This window comes from Pteropus vampyrus, unplaced genomic scaffold (assembly GCF_000151845.1).
Source record: "Pteropus vampyrus isolate Shadow unplaced genomic scaffold, Pvam_2.0 Scaffold77, whole genome shotgun sequence".
NCBI classification, from domain to species: domain Eukaryota; kingdom Metazoa; phylum Chordata; class Mammalia; order Chiroptera; family Pteropodidae; genus Pteropus; species Pteropus vampyrus.
In genome coordinates, this window is record NW_011888858.1 from 2,751,914 (window position 1) to 2,775,373 (window position 23,460).

The following is a 23,460-nucleotide window of genomic DNA, read 5'->3' on the forward strand; positions in this document are numbered from 1 at the left end:
ATTTTCAGACAAATAATTAGCGAGAATTTCCCAAATCTAAGGAATGAGCTTGGAATTCAAAAAGTCAATGGAACACCCAATTATCTCAACCCAAAAAGGCCTTCACCAAGACACATGGTATTAAAATTATCAAAAATCAATGACAAAGACAGAATTCTCAGGGCAGCCAGGGAAGACGGTTACCTATAAAGGAAAACCCATTAGATTATCATCGGACTTCTCAGTACAAACCTTGTAAGCCAGAAAGGAGTGGAATCGAATATTCAAACTATTAAATGAAAGGAACTACCAGCCTAGAATAATGTATCCAGCAAAGCTCTCCTTTAAATATGAAGGAGAAATAAAGACCTTTCCATATAAAAATTGAGAGAATTCTCTGCTACAAGGCTTGCATTACAGGAAATACTGAAAGGGGTCAGCTCACCTAAAATAAAATGACAAAAAAATAATTAGGAGTAAGGCAACTAGCAGGCAGATAGAAAGAAGCAGATGAGTGCAACCCTTACTAAGAACAGAACATTATAAGCTTAAACAATAAGAAGAGAATTGCAAGGTAATAATGAATGTTCAGCACACATAAGAACAAACTGAGACGACAATGACAGAAAAAGGTATGATTCAAAGCTCCAAATTAGCAAAGGGGAATGGAATGTAGCACATGCAGAAGAAAATGGATAACTGTATATATAACTATCCTTTACATATTCACAATGGTAACCACACGCCAAAGATTCAGAATTGAAGTATATAACATAAAACAAGAAGGACCAGAGAGAAATCCCGCAAAACTCAACCAACATTAAAACACACACAACGACAAGGAAGCAATGGAAACACCAAGCTACCAGAAAGCAAAAGATAAAATGGTTATAGGAAAACCTAATATTTCAATAATCACCCTAAACGTAAATGGACCGAATTCATCAATAAAAAGGCACGGAGTTGCAGATTGGATCGAAAAACAAAATCCAACCATAGGCTGCCTTCAGGAGTCACATCTCAGTTCCAAAGACAAATATAGATGCAAAGTGAAAGGGTGGAAAATGATATTTCAAGTAAATGGCATTTACAGAAAAGCGGGAGTAATGGAAGAAATAGACTTCAAAATAAAAAAGGTAAAGAAAGGTACTGAGGAACACTTCATAATGATAAAGGGAATCCTGCACCAAGAAGAAATAACAACTTAACATCTATGTTCCGATTCAGGGAGCCCCGAAATATGTAAAGCAATTACTAACAGAACTAAAGGGAGAAACAGACCAAAATGCTATCATAGCAGGGGACCTAAATACCCTACTGTCGGATATGCACAGATCATCCAAACAAAATAAGGAAATAACATCCTTAAATGACATATTAGACCAACTGGACATAACTGACATTTACAGAGCCTTCCATCCCAAAACAGCTGCTTATACACTTTCTTGAGTGCACATGGAACGTTCTCAAGAATCGAGCACATACTGGGACACAGAAATAGCCTCAACAACTATAAGAGGGTTGAAATCATACCAACCACATTCTCTGATCATAATGCTTTGAAGCTAGAGATCAACTGTAAAAGGAAAGTGGGAAGAACCACAAATACATGGAGATTAAACAACATGTCACTGAAGAATAATTGGGTCAGAGAAGAAATAAAAAGAGAGATCAAGAGATACATAGAAACGAATGATAATGACAGTACAACATATCAAAACTTTAGGGACACAGCAAAAGCTGTCATAAGAGGAACGTTCATATCATTACAGGCCTATCTCCAAAAACAAGAATGAGCCCAAATAATCAACTTAATGCCTCATCTTAAAAAACTAGAAAAGGAAGAACAAATGAAGCCTAAAGTCAACAGAAGGAAAGAAATCATCAAAATTAAAGCAGAAGTAAATGAAACTGAAAACAAAACAAAACAAAACAAAAAATAGAAAAAAATAAATGCAACAAAGAGCTGGTTCTTTGAGAAGGTTAATAAAATTGACAAACCTCTGGCTAGACTCAATAAAGAAAAAAGAAAAAGGACACAAATAAACAAAATCGGGGATGAAAGAAGGGAAATTATGACTGACATCGCAGAAATACAAAGGATCATGCAAGAAGACTATGAAAAAGTATATAACACCAAATTTAATAATCTAGAAGAAATGGATCAGTACTTAGAAAAATATAATCTTCCTAGACTGAATCAAGAAGATCGGGAAAATCTAAACAGACCGATCAGCAGTATGGAAATTGAAACAATCATCAAAAACCTACCAAAATGTAAGAGTCCAGGACCAGATGGCTTCACCAGTGAATTCTACCAAACATTCAAAAAAAGATTTAATACCAATTCTCCTCAAACTCTTCCAAAAAATCGAAGAGGAGGCAATCCTTCCCAACTCGTGTTATGAGGCCAATATTACTCTGACACCAAAACCTGGTAAAGATAACACAAAAAAGAAAACTACAGACCAATATCTCTCATTAACACAGATGCAAAAATCCTAAATAAGATACAAGCGAACCGAATACAGCAACACATTAAAAAGATTATACACCACAAACGAGTGGGCTTCAACCTAGCGGCACAGGGATGGTTTGACATATGCAAATCGATTAATGAGATACACCACATAAACAAATTGAAAAATAAGAATCATATAATTATATCAATAGATGCAGAAAAAGCCTTCAACAAGATACAGCATCCATTTATGATCAAAACACTTAATAAAATCGGTATACAAAGAAAGTACCTTAACATAATAAAGGCCATAAATGACAAGCCCTCAGCCAACATTATACTTAATGGTGAAAAACTAAAAACCTTCGCTCTAAGATCAGGAACAAGGCAAGGCTGTCCACTATGTCCACTGTTATTCAATCAGGTAAGAGAAAGATATAAAAGGCATCCAAATAGGAAACAAAGAAGTCAAAATAACACTATTTGCAGATGACATGATTCTCTATATAGAAAACCCTAAAGACTCCAAAAGAACACTACTAGAAACAATAAGCAAATACAGTAAAGTTTCTGGATAAAAAAATCGATGTTCAAAGATCCATAGTGTTCCCATACTCTAATAATGAAGCGTCAAAAAAAAAAGTGGAAAAAATAATTCCTTTTGCAATTGCAACAAAAAGAATAAAATATCTGGGAATAAATCTAACGAAACATGTGAAGGAGCTATATAATGAAAACTATAAGACTGTATTAAAAGAAATCGAAGAATATAAAAAAATGGAAAGATATTCCGTGTTCTTGGATTGGAAGAATCAACATAGCTAAAATGACCTTATTACCTAAAGCATTATACAGATTTAATGCAATCCCCAGCAAAATCCCATCAGCATTTTTTAAAGAAATAGAACAAAAAATCATCAGATTTGTATGGAAGCACAAAAGATCCCGAATTGCCAAAGCCATCCTGAGAAAAAAGAACGAGGCTGGAGGCATCACACAGCCTGATTTCAAATTATACTACAAAGTGACAGTAATCAAAATGGCATGGAACTGGCAGAAAAGCAGACACACGGACCAGTGGAACAGAATCGAGAGTCCAGAAGTAAACCCATATTTATGTGGGCAAAAAATTTTTGACAAAAAAGTAAAAAACATACAGTGGAGAAAGGAAAGCCTCTTTAATAAATGGTGCCGGGAAAACTGGAAAGCCACTTGCAAAAGAATGAAACTGGACTGTTGTCTACCACCACACACCAAAGTTAACTCAAAATGGATTAAGGACCTGACTATAAGTCCTGAAACAATAAAATGCATAGAAGAAAACATAAGAACTAAACTCAAGGACTTTGGACCTAAAGAAGATTTTATGAATTTGACCTCAAAGGCAAGGGAAGTAAAAGCAAAAATAAATGAATGAGGCTACATCAAATTGAAAAGCTGCTCAGCAAAAGAAATCGTCAACAAGGTAAAGAGACAACTATCCAAATGGGAAAATACATTTGCAAGCAAGGCCTCCGATAAGGACCTAATACCCAAAATTTACAAAGAACTCATACGACTCAATAACAAAAAAAAACCAAACAAACGATCCAATCAAAAATGGGCAGAGAACATGAACAGACACTTCTCCCTAGAGGACATATGCATGGCCAAGAAGTATATGAAAAGATGCTCAACATTGCTATAAGGGAAATGCAAATCAAAACCACAATGAGATAACCATCTCACACCTGTTAAAATAGCTATTATCAACAGGACAAGTTAACAAGTGTTGGAGAGGATGCGAAGAAAAAGGAACCCTCATACACTGCTGGTGGGACTGCAAATTGGTACAGCCACTATGGAAAAGAGAATGGAGGTTCCTCAAAAAACTAAGAATTGATCTACCATATGATCCAGCAATCCCTCTACTGGGTATTTACCCCAAAGACTTGAAAACCCAAATCAGAAAAGATATTTGCACACCGATGTTCATAGCAGCATTATTCACGGTGGCCAGGACATGGAAGCAACCGAAGTGTCCTACAATAGATGATTGGCTAAAGAAGCTGTGGTACATATATACAATGGAATATTACTCATTTATAAGAAGAGATGAAATACTGTCATTTGTGACAACCTGGATGGACCTCGAGATAATCATACTAAGCGAAATAAGCCAGATAGAAAAAGTTGAAAATCATATGCTATCACTTATATGTGAGATATAAACCTAAAAGCAACAAATGAACAGGACAAACAAACAGAGACTCATGGATATGGACAATAGACTAGTGGTTATCAAAGGGTGGAGGAAGGAGGGAAGTAGATGGGGTTAACGGGTCAAATATATGTTGACAGAAAGAAATCTAACTATGGGAGGTGAACACACAATGTAGATATATATGTGTCCTACTGTTAAAACGTACAGTAATCTCAAACTTACCAGATTGCATTAACCAATGTCAACATAAAAATAAAATTAACTTAAAAAAAAAAAGGTCAGGGAAAAAATAGTATAATGCAATGGACAGCAAAGTGCCATCCTTACTCAGCAACATCTTGGAACTGTTAGAAGTGTGGATTCTAAAGCCTCAGCCCAGACTTACTGAATCTGGGTGTGGGGCCTGGCTATCTGTCTTTTAACAAGCCTTCCTGGTGATTCCGATGCCAAGTCGTTTTGGAACCACTGGCTCAGCAAAACCTTATGTTCTCTGGTCTAACCCAAGCATCCACTTTGTTCGAGGTTTTATGGACTGTAATGAAGAAAAACCATGGTGTTAACTTGAGCCACTGATGGTCAGTCAGAAGGAAATGAAATGAAAAAGTTCTCAGTGCCAATAGAAATATGTTTGTAAATAAGTAGAATGTGTTTGTATAGCTAATGATATAACCCTAAACCACTTGCCCACATAAGCATTATACTAAGTTACAGGCTTAGTCTCAGATTCTTGGTCAGATTTTATCATCTCCAACAAGCATACCTGGTCGGAGAGCTACATTCATGCACTGCAGAAGGGCATCGGCGGCATTGGTGCAGGCCTCGATGCCTCTGGAAGAAGCAAGATCTCCTTCCTGAAGGGCCTTTATGTGACCTTTGGCCAAGTCCATGTGGTTCTGGAATATATGTAAATACACCAGGTACACATGTAATTTAGGAAAATTTATAGGTAAGTGGCTACTCAATCCTATCACTAAGTCTTTGGAATTATTTTAAATCTTGCTCTCGTAAGAAAATTTGAAAATGTTTACAAATGGCTTTTATATATTATCATGAGATTTTTTTCTTTTATTGTTGGTAATTTATAATCGCACTTACCACAAGGAACTCTATCTCAGATAGGAGCTTTACATTATTAGTGTTACTAAGATGAATTAGGTGGTTGCTTTCAGAGATCTGATCCATTTGTTCTTTCACACTTTGGAGCATTTCCTCATAACTGCTTAGTTTCAATTCAATCTGATCCACCTCTTTTAAAGCCTCGTCCAGCAACTTCATAAGGATATTCACTTGTTTTTCAGAGGCCATGATTGACTGGATGTTGGCCTACGAAGTTAAAAACAAAAGTAACACTTCACATTATTTAAATATGTATAAGAAGTATAAAGATGAAATACTGCCAAATCTCATTGACAGCAGAGTAACAAAGGTTGACATGTACATCTATACATTTACTTTATCACTTTATGTTTACATTCCACATTTTACACAGTATTTCAAGATAGTATACTTACTTGCCTCTTACATCAAGGTTAGGAAACAGGTGTCAATATTTTATATTTCCACAGACCACACAAGTACGGTTCTGCCCTACAACGTATCATCATTAATGAATGGTGTATTCTCATTTTTGTAAACTGAGGGGCATTAGACTACTTCATCAGTAACGTTTCTTCCAATTCTACTAGCTCTAGGAATTTTTTATACTTAACATTCATGTAAAATCCTAAATAAAAGCATCATCACCTATGTAATTCCTTAGTCAAGAAGGTAGCAGTGGTATACCAGCCTTTAAAAGTCACATGGAACTAATGCTAGCACAATTTGCACTAACAGAATACGGAAGAGCATATGGCCAAAAGATAGCTCCTTCTATGGTCTTCTTCTTCTTATCTTTCATTTTCAACTATGTTTTTTTCCAAGCAAAGCAGTAACAAACCACCATCTCTTTACCATTGTTTTTTAAATGATTCTATTGATTCTAAATTCCCTGAAATATGGAAGCTGCCAAATCCAAAATAACACTGCAAAGCAATATGACTTGGAACATATATGCAATATTAATTAGAAAAGAAAATATAAAGCCACATTAAGAAGGCAGGTAACTTGCATTGTGTGTTCACCTGCCATACAAAAAAAAAAAAAAAAGGCAGGTAACCTAGTATGATGAGAAAACTTGGACAAAGAATTAAAAGAATATCATTGTACAGTTGATGCTGTAATTTCATATGTGCTATGTTATATAATATTCATAATCACTGAACTGTTAGTATAGCCAAACTATAAAGTAAGGAGGGCTCAGACACAATGAAATCTTAGGCAGCAGGGTTAGGGCTTGAATTTGTCCAGGACAATTTCCACTTTAACATCTAGGAGTCTCTCTTAGGCTTTAGTTTCAGTAACATTTGTAAATTCATAAGCTTGACTATTCACGTAATCTCTGGGCCTAATTTCAACCTCATAATTTCTGTACCTATCATGTATAAAAGATCACAACTATTTAAGTCTTAAAATATTCCTTATTCTGGCTCTGATACCAGGCCTTTTGAGCCATGCTTCTCTTGCTCAGGCCCGCTTCCACATCTGGAGTGTACTTTCCCTTCTAATAAAGCTTTTCTTCTCTACTGTAAAAAAAAAAAAAAATCCTTATTTTCTGAGGGTTTTTCTTAAATGCTTACCTTGTGTAAACAAAAAACAAAAAACCCCAAATGTTTGTTAGATTTCTTCACATTTAGTACTACTTCTGGCTCTTTTACTTTCTAAAGATGTGCATTTAGATAAAGATTCAGAAACTACAAATTAAAGGATCTATTCCAAAATATTTTAGCAGAAGAATCAAATATCCTTTTCTTCTGACTCTCCTGTTTTCATCACACTTATTCTGCTCCCTTTAGGTAAATGATTCACTTATTTCAGCCCAATTCCTCTCTAATTTGTACTTATTTTTTTCAAACAACAAAAATGCCATTCTTCTGTGTTGAACTATTCTGAGGTGTTTCAGAGGCTGGAGAATCAACCCCCAAATTGCCTCTGGTTGGCTACTTTTTAGTTCCATCAATTCACATTAGGAACCTTCCAAAAGCTAAGACTGGAGCCAACTGCCTTCATTGGCCTAATAAGAATGATCAAGAACATTGAAAGACTGATGGCAGCTGGTAATGCTCTTATAGAGAAAGACAGCAATAATCACACTGAGGCAGTAAAATGTGAACACCAGTCTTCTCAATTCACTGCACATCACAAATCATAGATTGCAAGAAAGTCTTACCCCATCTAGCACCTGTAGCTCTCTGGATAACTTTTCTGCAAAGGCCTCAGCATTAGAGATTGCACATTCACAGCCTTCCATCATTATTTCAATATCTTGCTCTTCTCTTGCATTTAATTCTTGGTATTCATCTACTGCTTCTTCATCACCTCCTGTCACACTCTGATTTTCTCCACTTGGAACAGATTCTTAAAGAGGTAAAAATTAAAAATAAAGTAGTAAAAAAGTAAGAAGGACAGTAATATGGTACTTATAGGTAAGGTCAATTAGAAGCACAGGTCACATTTAGTGGCTGAAAAATAAAATTCAAAATATATGAAAAAAACTTATTTTTATAAAGAATGGCATATGTTACTATAACGTTTATTGTAACAAATAAAAAGCATGCAGTCTAATTCACTGACTTACAAGTGTTAAAACAGGCTTTAGTCACAATTTCCCAAACACAATTAAAATAAAAGACAAATACAAAACAAAACAAACACATGGAAAGAAGCCTAACTCTTCTTTCCTACCTGAGGTGATTGCTGCTCTAACAAAACAACGATTATGAATTCAGAACACATGAAAACAATTTGCTTTCCTTTTTTTTTCCCAGGTAACATTTTTCTTCTGTTATTTTTGTCTTTGTAACATTTTTTCAAGTAACTTTTAATTGAAACGAAAAATGCATCTACAAGTCACAATTTATTTTGGGCACTGAAAGTATTAACTAAATTTTCCATTACTTTGTTTAAACAAATTACACACAGATTGATAAAATTTCTAAAGGTCAGTTATAGGAGTGTTCTCAATAACTCTATGATAAAAGAGCAACAGCAACAAGGCTGTTTGAAATTACAAAATATAAATGGTCTTCGTGCTTCATAACAAAAGACCAAGAGGTCAAATCTGAGATGCTTTCTAGATAAATGTTTCAGTTCAATTTGTGAGATTTTATATAAAGCTGAGGTTGAGGAAAAATGAAAAAAATAATTTTTACCCCTAAATAAACCTGTAATTAAAGTTACAGATTTTCATCAAATAATGGGACAAGATTTAAATCACGAACTCTGGATGCTTTAAATATTCATTGTTTTCTCTGAAAACAATGAATATTTACATTCAACGTGACTTTACATACCTTATTTTGTCCTACAACAAAAAACAGCTAATTCGAATTAACAAAGGACTTACTCTGAAGAATACTAATTAGGCAAATTTAGATAATGTCCCAGAAAAAAAAATGAGACTTAAAACTTTTGGTACAGGCAATTGTAGGTTACAGTATATAAGTTTTTCGAGTGGCATCCCCAAGCTCTTTGTCCTTTGAGTAAGTACATTTTAGTTCACTGTGGAAATGTTAAACTTTCATGTGTGTGACAGTGTATCAGCCACTAGGAAATAGGGACTGACCAAAACATTCAGTACAGCTCTTTACACAAGTAGATATTTAAAATAAACAAATATTTTAAATGATCATAACCGCTTCAGAAGTATTTTCTCTTCCATGAAACAGTCCTTGGACGTTAATAATTAATACTATCATTAATTTTATCACCATATGGATTTTGTAGTAATAAACTTGTCCCTGAACACAATTTCATAAAATATGCAACCAACAGTACATAACAATGTCAAGTAATAAAAATATACAGAATAGAAAAAGAAGGAAAGGTGTTACGCACCTTCTGTAACTTTAGGCAGTTCTGGAGAATAAAAAGGTATGAAAAAAGCAGAGGAAAGTAAGCAAAGAAGATTAGCTGGGTAGAAAATTATACAGGTTTAAATTTTTAAAATACTACCCATATTTCATTTGAATTTCATGCTAAAATCAAGGTTTAAAGACAATGTCAATATAAACTACAAAGTGGAAAGATCCATAAGAAGCTAAATTTCGAGATTCCTTTTACTTATTTATTTTCTGACAGTTACTAAAAATACATTTATCTTTCTATTTTCTCTTAGTCTTTTCAGAAACAGTACTGACTAGTCCTTGGAGGAGAAAAGTGGGAAACAGATCACTTCCTGGGAATTATTTTTAGGTCAGCTGTGACTCATGCATTTAGTCTAGTTATTTTCATTCAAAGCCCCAAACCTTTATCTAGACACACCCTTACAATGGATTAGTCATAAAACAGTTAGAAAGGACAAAATTGAAGCAATTAAAAGAACATACAAGATTCCAGTTCAAACCAGCATTTAAAGATTCAAGTCAAAGATTTTTAAAAATTTAGTTGCAAGAATGAACAAAAGGCCAAATGAAAACTTCACTCTTCTTCAATTGCTAACCAAGTCCTCTTTTGAAAACCATATTCTACTAAGAAACCCCAATTATTAGCATGAACATTCAACTGTCACCAATAAAAAATACTAAAGTCACCACTGCTAACATTCACAATGAATAGTCTTACTTACTTGTATGATTATTTATCTCTTAAAAAAAGAGACGGTGATAATTTGTTTTCTAAAGCTTAGAGACAATCTAATTTTTTTAAAATGGTAATTACCAGCCATGATTTTAAAGTCCAGTAAAACATTAAAACAAGCTTGTAGACATTAAGAAAGCTACTCCCTGAACTCTACTAAACCAAAGTAATGGTTATTTTTATAAATATTAACTCAAATTAAGATCAATTTTAAGAATACTGAGAAGATCCTTAAGGATCCTTAATGAGGTAAATACAGGTATGTTCTGATATTGTTGACTTAATGAAATATATTGGTTTAAAATACATCTAAGGCAATAAATAACATCTGGAGGTATGTAATATTTGAAAACAGAACGGCAAGCTTTTAAATTCACTTAACAGAATGTTCAACCCTAAAATAATAAAATAAAATAAAATAAATTAAATCACTATTCAAGGCATGACAAACTACCATAAATTTCTTGAAAGTCATTCTCTCAACACACTCAATCACCAAGACATTGGGGTCTAATGTTGGTGATAGGGCAACCCTGAGGGCTCCTACACAAGGCCAGCCTCACTGTGGGGAGGAGCACAGGGCCTGACGATGTGACTTGTCTCTGCCAGTTCCAAGGATTAAGCCTGAAACCCATAATGGAATCACTAATTTATATCCGATGAGAACGAATACTACATTTAAAGAGAGGAAGATCCATGGCCAAACAGAAAAGGAATAAGTGAAACGAAATAGAGAAAAGACAGAGGCAAGTGACTAAGAAAAGGAATAGTCTGAAGCATCTGAAACTGTCAATTTTATAGGTCAGAATGGCAGAATATTGCCAATTTCAGATATTTCAACCTGACAAAATAAAAGCTTCTAATTTTAAACGTTAATATACAACTTAGGACAAACTTAAGTTTTCTTTCAAAAATACATAATTTAGGATAAATCTAAGTTTTTTTTCTCAACAGAGCAACAACTGTTTACATGCATACTGTCATTACAACTGCCCACTTTGAGATAAAGAATACAATACAAATTGCATCCATAAGGCATACAGAACCATTTTCTTACAATGTTTGTCTTTATGAAAGAAATTTTAAAAGAATAAAATCTCCTATTTTCAATAATTAACAGAAGAGTTTTTTATTTTGTAATACAAAAGAATCCTTAGTAACATTCCTAAAGATATATAGATCAAAATTATCTAAGGATTTTATCCTGTTAACAATAGTTAATATTTATTGAGTACTTACTATATACCTAGTATTGCTTTCATCATGTTCATATATTAACTTAATCCTCACGACAATCCTGTGGGGCAGATTCTATTATTATCTCTATTTCTGAGGCAAGGAAAACTAAAATACAGAATAACTCAAAGTCACATATCTAGTAAGTGACAAAGCCAGGATTTGAACCCAGGCAGTTGCACTCCAGTTGTGTTCTTAACTGCGACAGCTATATTCTGCACAAAAATATAGCTACAAAGATATTCATCTCAGAGTTTTATAAAATAAGCAAAGATTGGAAAATTAAAAATGTGAGTAAATAAATTACGGTATATCCATACAATGGAATACTATGGTGCCATTAAAAATAATGTTGGATAAGTATTTAATAACATGAAAAATGTTCACAATACATGATATGAAAAAGTATAGTAGGAAACAACGTAGATTTCTTTATTTAAAACATATGCATACAGAAAAGGTTAGAAGAATATCTAACAAAATGTTAACAGTAGTTTTCTGAAGATTACGTTTATGTGTAATTTTTATTTATTTAATTTAATGTATCAATTTTCTGTAACAAGCATGGATCACTCCTGCAATAAAATATTATTTTAAAAGTGTTCTAATTATTTCAAATAATGTCAAATTATATATTATATATTATATAATATTATATATTCAGTTATACACACACTTGATTTTACATGTTCATTTTCATTTAACTTTACCTTCCAAAAGCTGTGAACTAACATTGACAAAATCAATTTTCTTTCGGAGATAGCGCTGATTCAACTTCCAAATGCATGAAATAAATGCATTCTTTTCAGCAGTGCTGCTGGCCACCCATTTATATATTTTTTCAAAATGTAAATCAAATTCAGGATTTTCCTGAAATAAAAATATACAAAAGATAATTGTTTTTGATCATATCCCATTTTCATTATTGTAAAATTTGTATTTCAATAAAACAAAAAAAGTTGAAGCTGTTCTTGAAAAAAATCACCATTAAAAATCAGCTAAGTGACTTGCAGAGAACGGCTCACGGAATTCAAATTATAGCAAAAATTTTGTTTTCTTCCCAGAAGCAGCTGGATAAAAAACAGCGTTTTGGTAATTTTTTTCCTAGTCCCCTTAGGTCTATGAGTAGAAGTACAAGATGTCTCAGTTTCCTAGTGTATAAGATGACAGTGGTCTCTAGTTTTGATGTAGACCTAATTTTTCTTTTTAAATTGCCTATGGGATTTTAGAGTTACACTTTTTCTTTGATAAGGTACTATTATTCATAACTGTAATTTGATACTAATTCCTTGACAAAGAATATATCTTCTAATCATAACACATAAGAAAAAAAATACAATCTATATCCTGGAGTGGTTTTCAAAAACAAATCAGGTAAAAAATAGGAACTGCTCCTAACTGTTTTTAATTCTGAACATATAGAACAAATAAAGGTGTCTCAAAAGTAAGGAAAAGCTCAAGTCATGTGAAGGAACTGAACTGTGCTCTCTACATGTCTCTTGAGTGACATGATAGCAATAATTTCATGCTAGGCTAATTCTCCCTTGAATGTAGAACTACTTGAATACTATATAAAAAATGAAAAAAAAAAAAAAGATGTATACTTTTCTTCATATCCAAGGAATTAAAAAATAGGTTCGAATGTCTTAATATTCTACCGAAGGCTAACTACAGTATATTCAATCAATTTAAAGTGTTATTTACGGGGAACAAAATTTAAATAAAGACCTTAAAAGCAAGGGAAGTTATATCAGACTTTTACTGTGAAGATTTGGGATAATTTAGGGATCAAGACTTGACCTGTGATACAATTACACTAGAGCAGCATGGAACTACTAGTTTAATTATATCTCAATAAGCAGAAAAGGTAATTGCATTATTACTTATGAAATATCTAAGAGTATTGGCAATTAATATGAAACTTGATGGGAAATGGTCTCTTCCCTGGGAATATTTCCCATAATGCCATAAGAGTAAATGAGTGCTCCAGTGGCAACACTCACACAAATCAATGTGTGGTACTAAATGGCTAATGTTAGGCTATGTATAAAAATTTTATGTTTTATATCCATATATAGCATGCACACACACACACACACACCAAGGTGCCTACATAAAATGAAAAAAAAAAATCCATTAAGCAAGTCAGCAATGAGGCATCAGCTGTGAAAAAGCCTTCAGCAACGTTAGAGAATAATGCAAACCAAGAGGGTTGTAAAATGCAAAACTACTGAAGGAAAAACGTTTTTGTTTTTGTTTTTTAATAAAGATGTGTCTAAAATGTTCTTACAGTATTTTTTCTTAAACAGAAATCTACCAAAAAAGTCTCTACTCTTGATCCTTTCCCATGGTAACAGAAATTATTTGTTAAATAATTAGTTCTCTAAAAATCCCATTTTAATATTCTTTCCAATACATACACATGTACAGACCCAAAGCATCTGCCAAATCCTGTTTCCACATTTTTCTAAAAATTGGTTGCTCCTTAGGAATAAAGGAAAGACCTGCTTTGCCTAAAATACTTAAAGGCATTCTCTATATTTGAAAGAATTCTACAGATATGCAGGGCTCTCCTAAACTTGTTCTTGCTTCATTTAAAAATTTTTTGCATCTGACTCAACTGCCTGTCATTTTGTTCAGCTTTTATTTCCTCAGGGCCTTATACCAGGGTAAGGGTAAAACCAGCATTTTGTTATTACATTATTCTACAAAGGTAGTTTTTACTCCTTTGTGCCTTGTTAATAAATGTATGAGACTTGCAGAGTTAAATCAAAGGGCACCTGGAATGACATTAATCTAAGGCTTGCTATTAGCCCCATCAAAAGTATAAGTGGATTTGGTCCAAGCATTCCCTGGCATTCTGGAGGTACTGTTGGGCCGCAGAGGAGGATGAGGGGCAGAGTTAGAGAGGAAGAGGAGGAGGAAGCACGTGATTTAACCTAAGAAGCTCTACTTGATTTCTTTAGGGAAAAAAAAAGGTATTGCTGTGAAAAGCCTTGAAGTGTCAGGAATAAAGGTGGTCCTTTAACATGATTATCATCTTACTCGACTTTCTTGGAGTTTGAATATGGCCTAATTGAAAGGTGTAAAATTTATAGTCTTATATCTTATTCTTTAAGTTCCTTAGGATAAGGTGTGTGACTCACTATCACTTCCTTTATTTGAGCCACAAACATTAGACCATGGCCCAAAAGGTGAGCTGCCTCAGTTGATGATTCTACATTAATAATGTAGACTAATAATGTGAGGACTAAGACTTATTTTGATATTATATATGATTTTGAACTAAGTTTTACCAGAACAATGATTTTTTTAAAAAACCACTCACATAACACACCACTTTAAAATATGTACTAATTTATGGATTTTATACTAAGTCTACCTGATCTAAACAAATAAACGTATAAAGTTTGAGTCAAACTTTGCTCTCGTTTATGTAGCTTGTGCACAAACATAATTGTAGCTCAAAAAAAATGAAACAAACATACTATGTACTTATTTTTAGTAGCCTGAGAGTGGGGAGTGGGGGAATTAAAGGTTGAGTAATGTACTTTAGACTAATTCTTGATTAGCTGATGGACTAGTGAGTTACACACACAAAAAAAGGTTAGATCATTTTAGAAGACATAATACTATGGTATAAAATGAAAGATACTTTTTGAACACAGGTCAAAAAACTAAATAAAACATACTTTAATGGCATCCTTGGCATCTACCACAGCAAGGTCTCGAAGGGCCCAAGCAATTTGCCTTTTGTAGAAATCTCCTTTATCAGATTTCTTGACTTTGACCACCTTCACCTGCACGGGGCGTTCAGTTGTTACTGTTGAGTAAAATACACACTTTCATTAGAAATATCATTCACTTACTTCTTCCTTCATTCATTCACTCATTGAAAATATAGCTGTCAGGTGCCTATACACAACGCTAAAAAAAGGAGTAATACTTCACAACAAATGCTATGACTGAGCAATGCTCAGAATACTAATGAAAGTTTCCAGATCAGACTAGAAGGTCAAAGGCAGATTCCTTGAGTAGTAAGACCCTTAAAACGCAACAGTAAGAAAAAAAAATCTGACTAAAAAATGGGCCAAATACCTTAACAGACCAAAAAAAGATATACAGATCACAAAGCATATGAAAAGATGCTTCACGGCATGTAGCGTAAGGGAAATGCAAATTAAAACATTGCAATACCACTACACGCTTATTAGCATGGCCAAAATCTAGAACACTGACAATACCAAAGGCTAGAGAAGATGTGGAGCAACAGGAACTCTCATACATTGCTAGAGGGAATGAAAATGGTACAGCACTTTGGAAGATAGTTTGTCAATTTCTTACAAAACCAAACATACCCTTAACATATGATCCAGCAATCATGCTCCTTGGCATCTACCCAAAGGAGTTGAAATGTATGTCTTCATAAAAACCTGCACATGGATGTTAATAGTTGTTTTATTCATAATTGCCAAAACTTGGAAGCAACCAAGATGTCTGTCAATAGGTGAATGGATAAATAAACTGTGGTATGTCTAGACGATGGGATGTTACTCAGCACTAAAAATAAATGAACTATTGAGCCATAAAAAGACATGGAAAAACCTTAAATGCATATTACTGAATGAAAGAAATCAATCTGAGAAGGCTATAAACTGTATAATTCCAACTATATGCCATTCTGGAAAAAGCAACACTATGAAAACAGTAAAAAGATCAGTGATTGCTAGGGGTTATGGAAGAAATGAACAGGCAGACTGCATAGAGGATTTTCAGGGCAGTAAAAATACTCTGTATGATATTATAATGATGAATATATGTTATTATACATTTGTACAAACCCACAGCATGTATGATACCAAGAGTAACCCCTACGGTAAGCTATGGACTTTGGCTGACTGTGATGTGTCAATGTAGGTTCATTCATGGTAACAAATGTACCACTGCTATGAGTGGTATTAATAAAGGGGGAGTCTATGTATGTGTGGGGACAAAGGCCATATGAGAAATCTCTGTAGCTCCCTCTCAATTGTGTTGTAAACCTAAAAGTGCTCTTAAAAAATAAAGTCTTAAAAATGTATTAATGAGTTATTATTATGATAGTTATCAAAAACATCTAGGAATAAAGAAATACCTGGGAATAAATATAACACATGTGCAAAAGCTTTTAAAACTGTAAAACTTATTGAAAGCCTTTAAAACTGTAAACCTTACTGAAAGACATTAAAGACCTAGATAAGTGCAAACTGTACCATGTTGATAGACAAGATTCAATATCATAAAAATGCAAGTTCTCTCCAAAGTGAACTATCGATTCAAAACAATTCCAATCAAAATCCCAACAAAAAATGGAACTTGACAAGTTCAATCTAAAAATTAGGTGAAAGAATACCAAAACAAGACAAAATAAAAACCAGATATAAGAACTCAGAAACACACACTCACTACTACAAACATGCACATAGGTAAATTAAAGACTAAAATGTGAAAGGTAAAATTTTTAAACTTTTATAATATAGATGAATACGTTTATTACTCCAGGGGAAGGAAGATATCTTAAATAAGACACAAAAAGGAAAAGCCATAAAAGAATAGATTGAGTAATTTGATTTCATTAAAATTATAAATTTCATTATAAGTCATCATAAAAAGTAAAACATAAGCCACAAAATAGGACTCATATAACCAACAAAGGATTAGTATCCAACTTATATGAAGAACTTAAATAAATCAGTAAAAGGACAACCAATACAATAGGAAAATGAGCAAAAGGCTTAAACGGGCAATGTCTTAAATAAGGAAACTAAATGGCTCATCAATTCATGAAAAGAGGCTCAATTTCATTATGAAGGAACTACAATGTAAAATCTCGATGAAATACTATTTTACATCCACCACACTGGAAACAATTAACAGTCTGTCGGAAACCGAGTATCAAAATCAAGTTTTGACTAGGATGTGAAGAACTCAAAACACATACTGCTTGTGAGAGTGAAAACCTGTACAACTACTTTTGAAAATAATTTGGTATCGGAGTTGAAATCCACATGCCCATGAGCCAGCAACTCTGCACTTAAATTTAGACCCTAGAAAATTATTGCCTGTATACATGAGACAAGGACAACCAGGTCATATAAGTACTATTTGAATAGCAAAACCTAGAAACAAACCTAATGTTCATCACTAGTAGGACAGGTAAGTAAACTGTACTCTCATAGAGCAGAATACCACACAGCAGTGAAAATGAAGGAATTATGGCTATATGAAAGAAGAGAGCTAAAACTCACAAACATGAACATAATATTGAATGGAAAAAGTCACAAATGAATACATGAACTATGATTCAATTTATGCAAAGTTCAAAGACATGCAAAACTAACAATATATTATGTGATAATTATAAATACATATGATAAAATGATAAAGAAAAGCAAGGAAATAGGAAACCAAAATTCAGGATACTAGTTACCTCTTAAATAGGGAGGGAAAGGAATGGGATCAGGGAAAGGCACACAGGAAACTTCTAAGTAATGGTAATATTCTTCTTATACTGGGTGGTGGGGACACAAGTGTTCACGGTGTGATTAATCTTCACACCTTATATATATGTTATAGAAATTTTTTGGTATCTACTCAGTATTTAATTAAAAGCAATTAAAAAATGCATTTGTTGGCCCAATAGTTTTTTCCACTTATAGAGACAATGAGAATATTTAAAACGAAGAGGAAAAGTCCCCTAGGGGATAAAAGAATAAAAGAATGTCAAACAAATTTTTCTTACCAAATACCCACCTGTGGCACACAAAAAACAATTCTTTTTCTTTTTTCCTGCTTTGCAGACATTGACAATACTCAGCAAGCGTTCATCATTTGGTGTAAAAATGTCTCTTTGTAATGCATGCTTGATTGCTGTCATCTTTACTCAGCTGAAAAAGTTCAGAGTACAGCTATTCAGCTCATTCTCAAAATCATTCTTGTTCCATTTATGACTAAAAAAATCTTATTTTTGGCTAACTAGCATAGGAAGAATGATTTAATATATTAACACACCTACATTATAAGAATAAAAACGTGTATGTTTGGAAAAGAAATTAGAGAACCAGTGCTATCAAATTCTAAAATCTTTGGAAGTGCTCACCAAGTATTATAATGCGAAGAAAAAAAAAATTTAAGAAAATAATTTAAAACCCATGCTAAATCTTTAAATATAATGTTCCTATATATAAAAAAAAACTCTTACAACTCAATTATAACTCAACAATAAAAAGAAAACTATCCCAATTAAAAACTTAGCAAAGGATTTGACTAGACATTTCAACAAAAATATTCAAATGACAATAATCACACGAAAAAATGATCTACAGAATTAGCTTAGGGAAATGCAAATTAAAACCACAATGAAATACCAACCACTTTATACTCACTAGGATGGCTAAAATAAAAAGACAAGTGTCAGTAAAGATGTGTAGAAAAAGGAACTCTCAAATTGCTGGTAATTGTAAAATGGTGCAGCCACTTTGGAAAACAATTTGGTGGTTCCTCAAAAAGTTAAATATGGAGTTACCATATGATCCAGCAATTCCACTCCCAGGTATATACTCAAGAGAACTGAAAACACATCCACACAAAAACATGTACATGAAGTATTCACTATAGCTAAAAAGTGGAAACAAGACAAATGTCCATCAACCAATGAGCTGATACTACAATATAAAATATAATGCCCACAGTGGAATGTTATTTGGCCATAACAGGAACAAAGCACTGATACATGCCACAACACTGATGAATCCTTAAAACATTCTGCTAAGTGAAAGAAGCCAGTTAAAAAGCACATGTTAAAAAAAAAAAAAAAAAGGACCACATATTTTATAATTCCATTTACATAAAATGTCCAAAGTTGACAAATCCATAGAGACAGAAAGGTTTGTGATTGTCAGGGGCTGGGGGCAGAGAGAAATGGCGAGTGACTGCTAATGGGTATGAGGTTTCTTTTTTGGGTGATGAAAATGTCCTTGAATTAGTAGTGATGGTTGTGTAACCTTGTGAATATACTTTAAAAAACACTGAATTATATTCTTGAAAAGGGTGAATTTTATGGTATATGAATTATATCTCAATAAAGTTGTGGTAAAAAAATATGTTTCTACATTTTCTCAAATAATTCAACATCTTTTTAAAAATACCAACTTGTTTTTTTTTAATCTGTTCAATTTTATTTTTTGAATATATATATTTGTGTGTACATATATATTACTATTTTACAATGCAAATGTAGTATTTCATATATGTGAGCTTGCCTAGGAAATTAATTTCTACTTCGAATGCTGTTTCTATGGGAAAATAAATTATGAGTTTTAAATAAATGACTTAGAATGAATTTTTATAACGCAATGACACTTTTGTAAACTAGGTATCTCCTCTGTTTTACTTAATCTGTGAAAATTTTATCTCTGCTCCAACTCAAAAAATTGCTTTTCTCACAAAAATCAGATCCTCCCTCTTTCACATTTCAGCCTCTAGTCTTCTGACCTCTTTCTCCCTCCTATTCTATCTGGCCTCCAGTTTAATTTCTTCTCCAATCTAGCCTGGAAGCAGTGTTCATTTCTCTACACCCACACCACTTCTTCAGTTATCTTACTGTTTGTAGACCAGTTCATCCTATTTATAAAGCTCCATAAACTGTATTCTTTCTCTACTTCTCTTGGGCTACCATGTGCCACTTAAGAAGACCACATGACCTTCAATGCATTCAGTACAAATGTCTAAATCCAGTCAAAGCTAGACTTTCAGTGTTGCTCAGCAATTCTTTAACATTTCCCTTGACAATTCCTCTTCCTATTCCCCATCAGTGTTGTTGCAAATTCTTACTTCTTTCAAGCCCCAGCTCTGGTGTCCACCCTCTCTCTCTCTGCAAAAGACTTCACCATCTATCCTGCAGAGAATATAGAAGCCATGAAGTACAATTTTACCCATTTGCTTTCTTTTCCATCTCTCTGCATCATCTATATTAACCTCCATTCTGCCTATTACAAAATGGCTTTGTTACTAATTCAATATGTTCTAGGGCTCACACACTGTGTTAAAAGCTGTACTCCATCTTATGCCCAAGCCACACAGGATACTGACCGATTTAATTTTCCATCTCTGAGTTTTGTTCATGCAATTTCCTATTCCGGGAATTCTTTTCTCCCTGGGAAATTCCAATTCATTCCTCAAAATCCTGCTAAAATGTCGCCCCTTTTGTGAAGTCGTCACACACACACAAAGAATAGTTCCCTTTCTTCCTCTGTAACATTTCCTCTCTACTCTGCTTACAGAGCACTTACAAACCTAACTAGTTGTATTCTCTCTCACTAAAAGTAGCTTCTTGTAGGGACCATGTCTTACTCATCTTTGTATTCCTAGAACTGGGCAAAGACAAAGCAGGTATTTAATAAATTAACCAAAATGATAGTACCAAACAACAGCGACAGCTTCCCAAAGGTTCCGCCTTTCCAACTCTCACATCTGTAAGCCAATGTCCAGGTTCGAAATCTGTCATATTTGATTCTCCTCCTCCACTGTGAACATAAAATCTGCCACCACATTCTGTTGATTTCCCCCTTATTTACACATAATTTATCCTCTCATTCTGTTCCCACTGACCACACATTAACCCGGGTTCATGTCAACTATATTTATTTAACACTACAGTATCTGGTTATCTCTTTGCAAGCTTCCATAACCCCAAGACCCCCAACAAACAAGTAATACAAAACACAGCTTTCATCACATGCCCTTGCTCAACGTTTTACTAATGTTCCCAAATGCAAACCTTACACTCCGAGCCCTCTTATCCATTCTGCCTAGTTGCTTTTCCATATCCAAACTCTAATTACACTTCATGGTTCATATGAAGTTGATTCGATAAAGATCTTCATCTAAACTGATCTCTCAATTGCTATAGCACTTACTGTATTTACTAATCAATCAAGCACCTGCTGTCTAATTGCTTCATGAAATCGTGTTTGTGGATCTCAAAAACTTTCTTGAAAGAGAGAGAGAAGGAAGAGAGGAAAGTGAGACACTCCGGCAGTTTTGTGTTCTTTCTTAGTAAATACTCAGCAAATGCCTCTTGAGGAAATCTGAACTGAATGGTTCAGGTTAAAGCTGGCCAGATGAATAATTATTAGTAGCCAACATTTACCACACAGTCCCTCTTTGGTTAAAAACAACAAATGGTAAGTGGGGGGAGAGAGAGGGAGAGAGAGGGGGGGAGAGAGAGAGGGAGAGAGAGAGAGGGAGAGAGAGAGAGAGAGAGAACACGAAACAGACAGAAGACCAGGCATACTTCATAAAGGAGTTAGGCATAATGAAAGGCACTATGTGACCCTCATTCATTCAGCAAATACTGATGCCTACTGTGAGGTACTCTTCTAGGTTGCAGTGGTGAATATGACAGATATGTATGTGTCATGAAGAAAAGGCCACTCATGCCTCCATAGCATTTACGTTCTAAGGGTCAAGTGATTAACTCTACAGTCTTTACCTTACTTTTCTGTTAAGTCAGTGAATTCATCACTAGAGATCCTCTAAAACTATTTTCCAGATTTAAGAATTCATGCTTGACCACGTTCCAGAGGAGTGAGATACTGCTTACTCTGTATTGGTTCTTTTGTATTTAAATTCAGTTGGACCATTCTATTCATGACAAATAGCTTGTCAATGTGTGTCCATGTGGGTTGGGCAGCGTATGTAATCAAGACAGCTCAGCACATGGAGCACTGTCATACAGAAAAAAAAAAAAAAACTGTGCACGGACACAGGGAAATATACTTAAAAGATTTAAAAGAATGTGGGTTTGGACAAAGGGGAAGACATTGTCACGCTCTCCTCTCCTGGTCTATGCCAAAGAGCAAAATGATCAGGGCCGTTTTGGCCAACTGAAATATGGTTTCTACGGGCGGATCCATAAAGAGATATGTGAGGATTGCTCTCCCAGCTCCCAGGACAACAAAGATATGGGGGATGCTCCAAGCCGACTTTGCGCCTTACCCAGACAGGCGGGGAAAGGAAGGGAGGCCTGACAGTGGAGTTAAGAGGTATCCTACCCCGGGCGCTGAGCCTGCAGGGGAACTGAGGAGCTGCCTCAGATCCTGGCGCCTGTCCGCCGCCACCGGGACTACTGTGCAGCCGCGGCCTAAGGGCTTACCGCGAGGCCGGACCGAGCCCGGCTGTGCCGAGGCGGGTCCTCCAAAACGGAGACGGGATGCGGCCGCGGCAGCCACCGCTACTAAGATGCGCCTCTCAACTGAGCCGTGAGCTGGAAGCAGCCGTTCGGCCACCACTTCCCATGTCCGGGCACGTGACAAACCTCCACGCCGGAAGTCGACCCGGTGCAGGAGGAAGAAGAGGAGGGATGGGCGTGGGGAGGCGGGGCAAGGTCTAGCCGTAGGGGCGTGTCAAGGAGGGCAGGGGCGGGTCCCTGTCGCTCAGAGACCCACTGGGGATCTGGGGGTTTGGTGCCGTACGATACCACTTTCTCTAGAACCGTTATTTATTTATTCAGATATTTTCAGCAACTCATTTAAGACAAGATCCGATTAAATGTTAACAAGATGACGCCTGTGCACAGTTAAGTTTGAGAAGCACAGGTGATGCCAATGTTGCTGGTTGCAAAGCAAGTGATTCATTTATTCCTTATTCCGTCTCTACGCCTCATTCCAATTGGCATCTGTTTTATTCCAGGCAATTTGATGGAAGTGCAGAGGCGATTCAGACATGAAGAAGTTCACAGTATGGTAGGGCTAAACAAAATATACATACAAAACATATAAAGTAAAACAAAGTAAGCGACAGGACAGATAAGTGTACTGGGAATTCAAAGGAGCGATTTCTTTGCTCCTGCTCAAAACTGTTTTTTTTT

General features: G+C 34.8%; 1 protein-coding gene across 4 annotated transcripts in view; it reads right to left on the bottom strand.

The window, feature by feature from the left end:
- The window catches only part of EXOC1 (exocyst complex component 1), a 56,558-nt gene extending 33,650 nt beyond the window's left edge, over positions 1 to 22,908 (bottom strand). For 2 of the 4 annotated variants that reach the window (XM_011362620.2, XM_011362622.2), the window contains exons 1-7: positions 22,747 to 22,908; positions 18,345 to 18,478; positions 15,245 to 15,375; positions 12,263 to 12,422; positions 7,909 to 8,096; positions 5,739 to 5,966; positions 5,404 to 5,536 (exon numbers count right to left, since the gene is read on the bottom strand). In XM_011362620.2, the coding sequence (XP_011360922.1) occupies positions 5,404 to 5,536; positions 5,739 to 5,966; positions 7,909 to 8,096; positions 12,263 to 12,422; positions 15,245 to 15,375; positions 18,345 to 18,468 (964 nt within the window). In that variant the 5' untranslated portion in view covers positions 18,469 to 18,478; positions 22,747 to 22,908. Of the gene's footprint in view, positions 1 to 5,403; positions 5,537 to 5,738; positions 5,967 to 7,908; positions 8,097 to 12,262; positions 12,423 to 15,244; positions 15,376 to 18,344; positions 18,479 to 22,083; positions 22,103 to 22,589; positions 22,723 to 22,746 lie in introns of those variants that run through there. The other 2 variants (XM_011362621.2, XM_023532100.1) reach the window with 2 other exon arrangements.
- Positions 22,909 to 23,460: the final 552 nt, after the last annotated feature.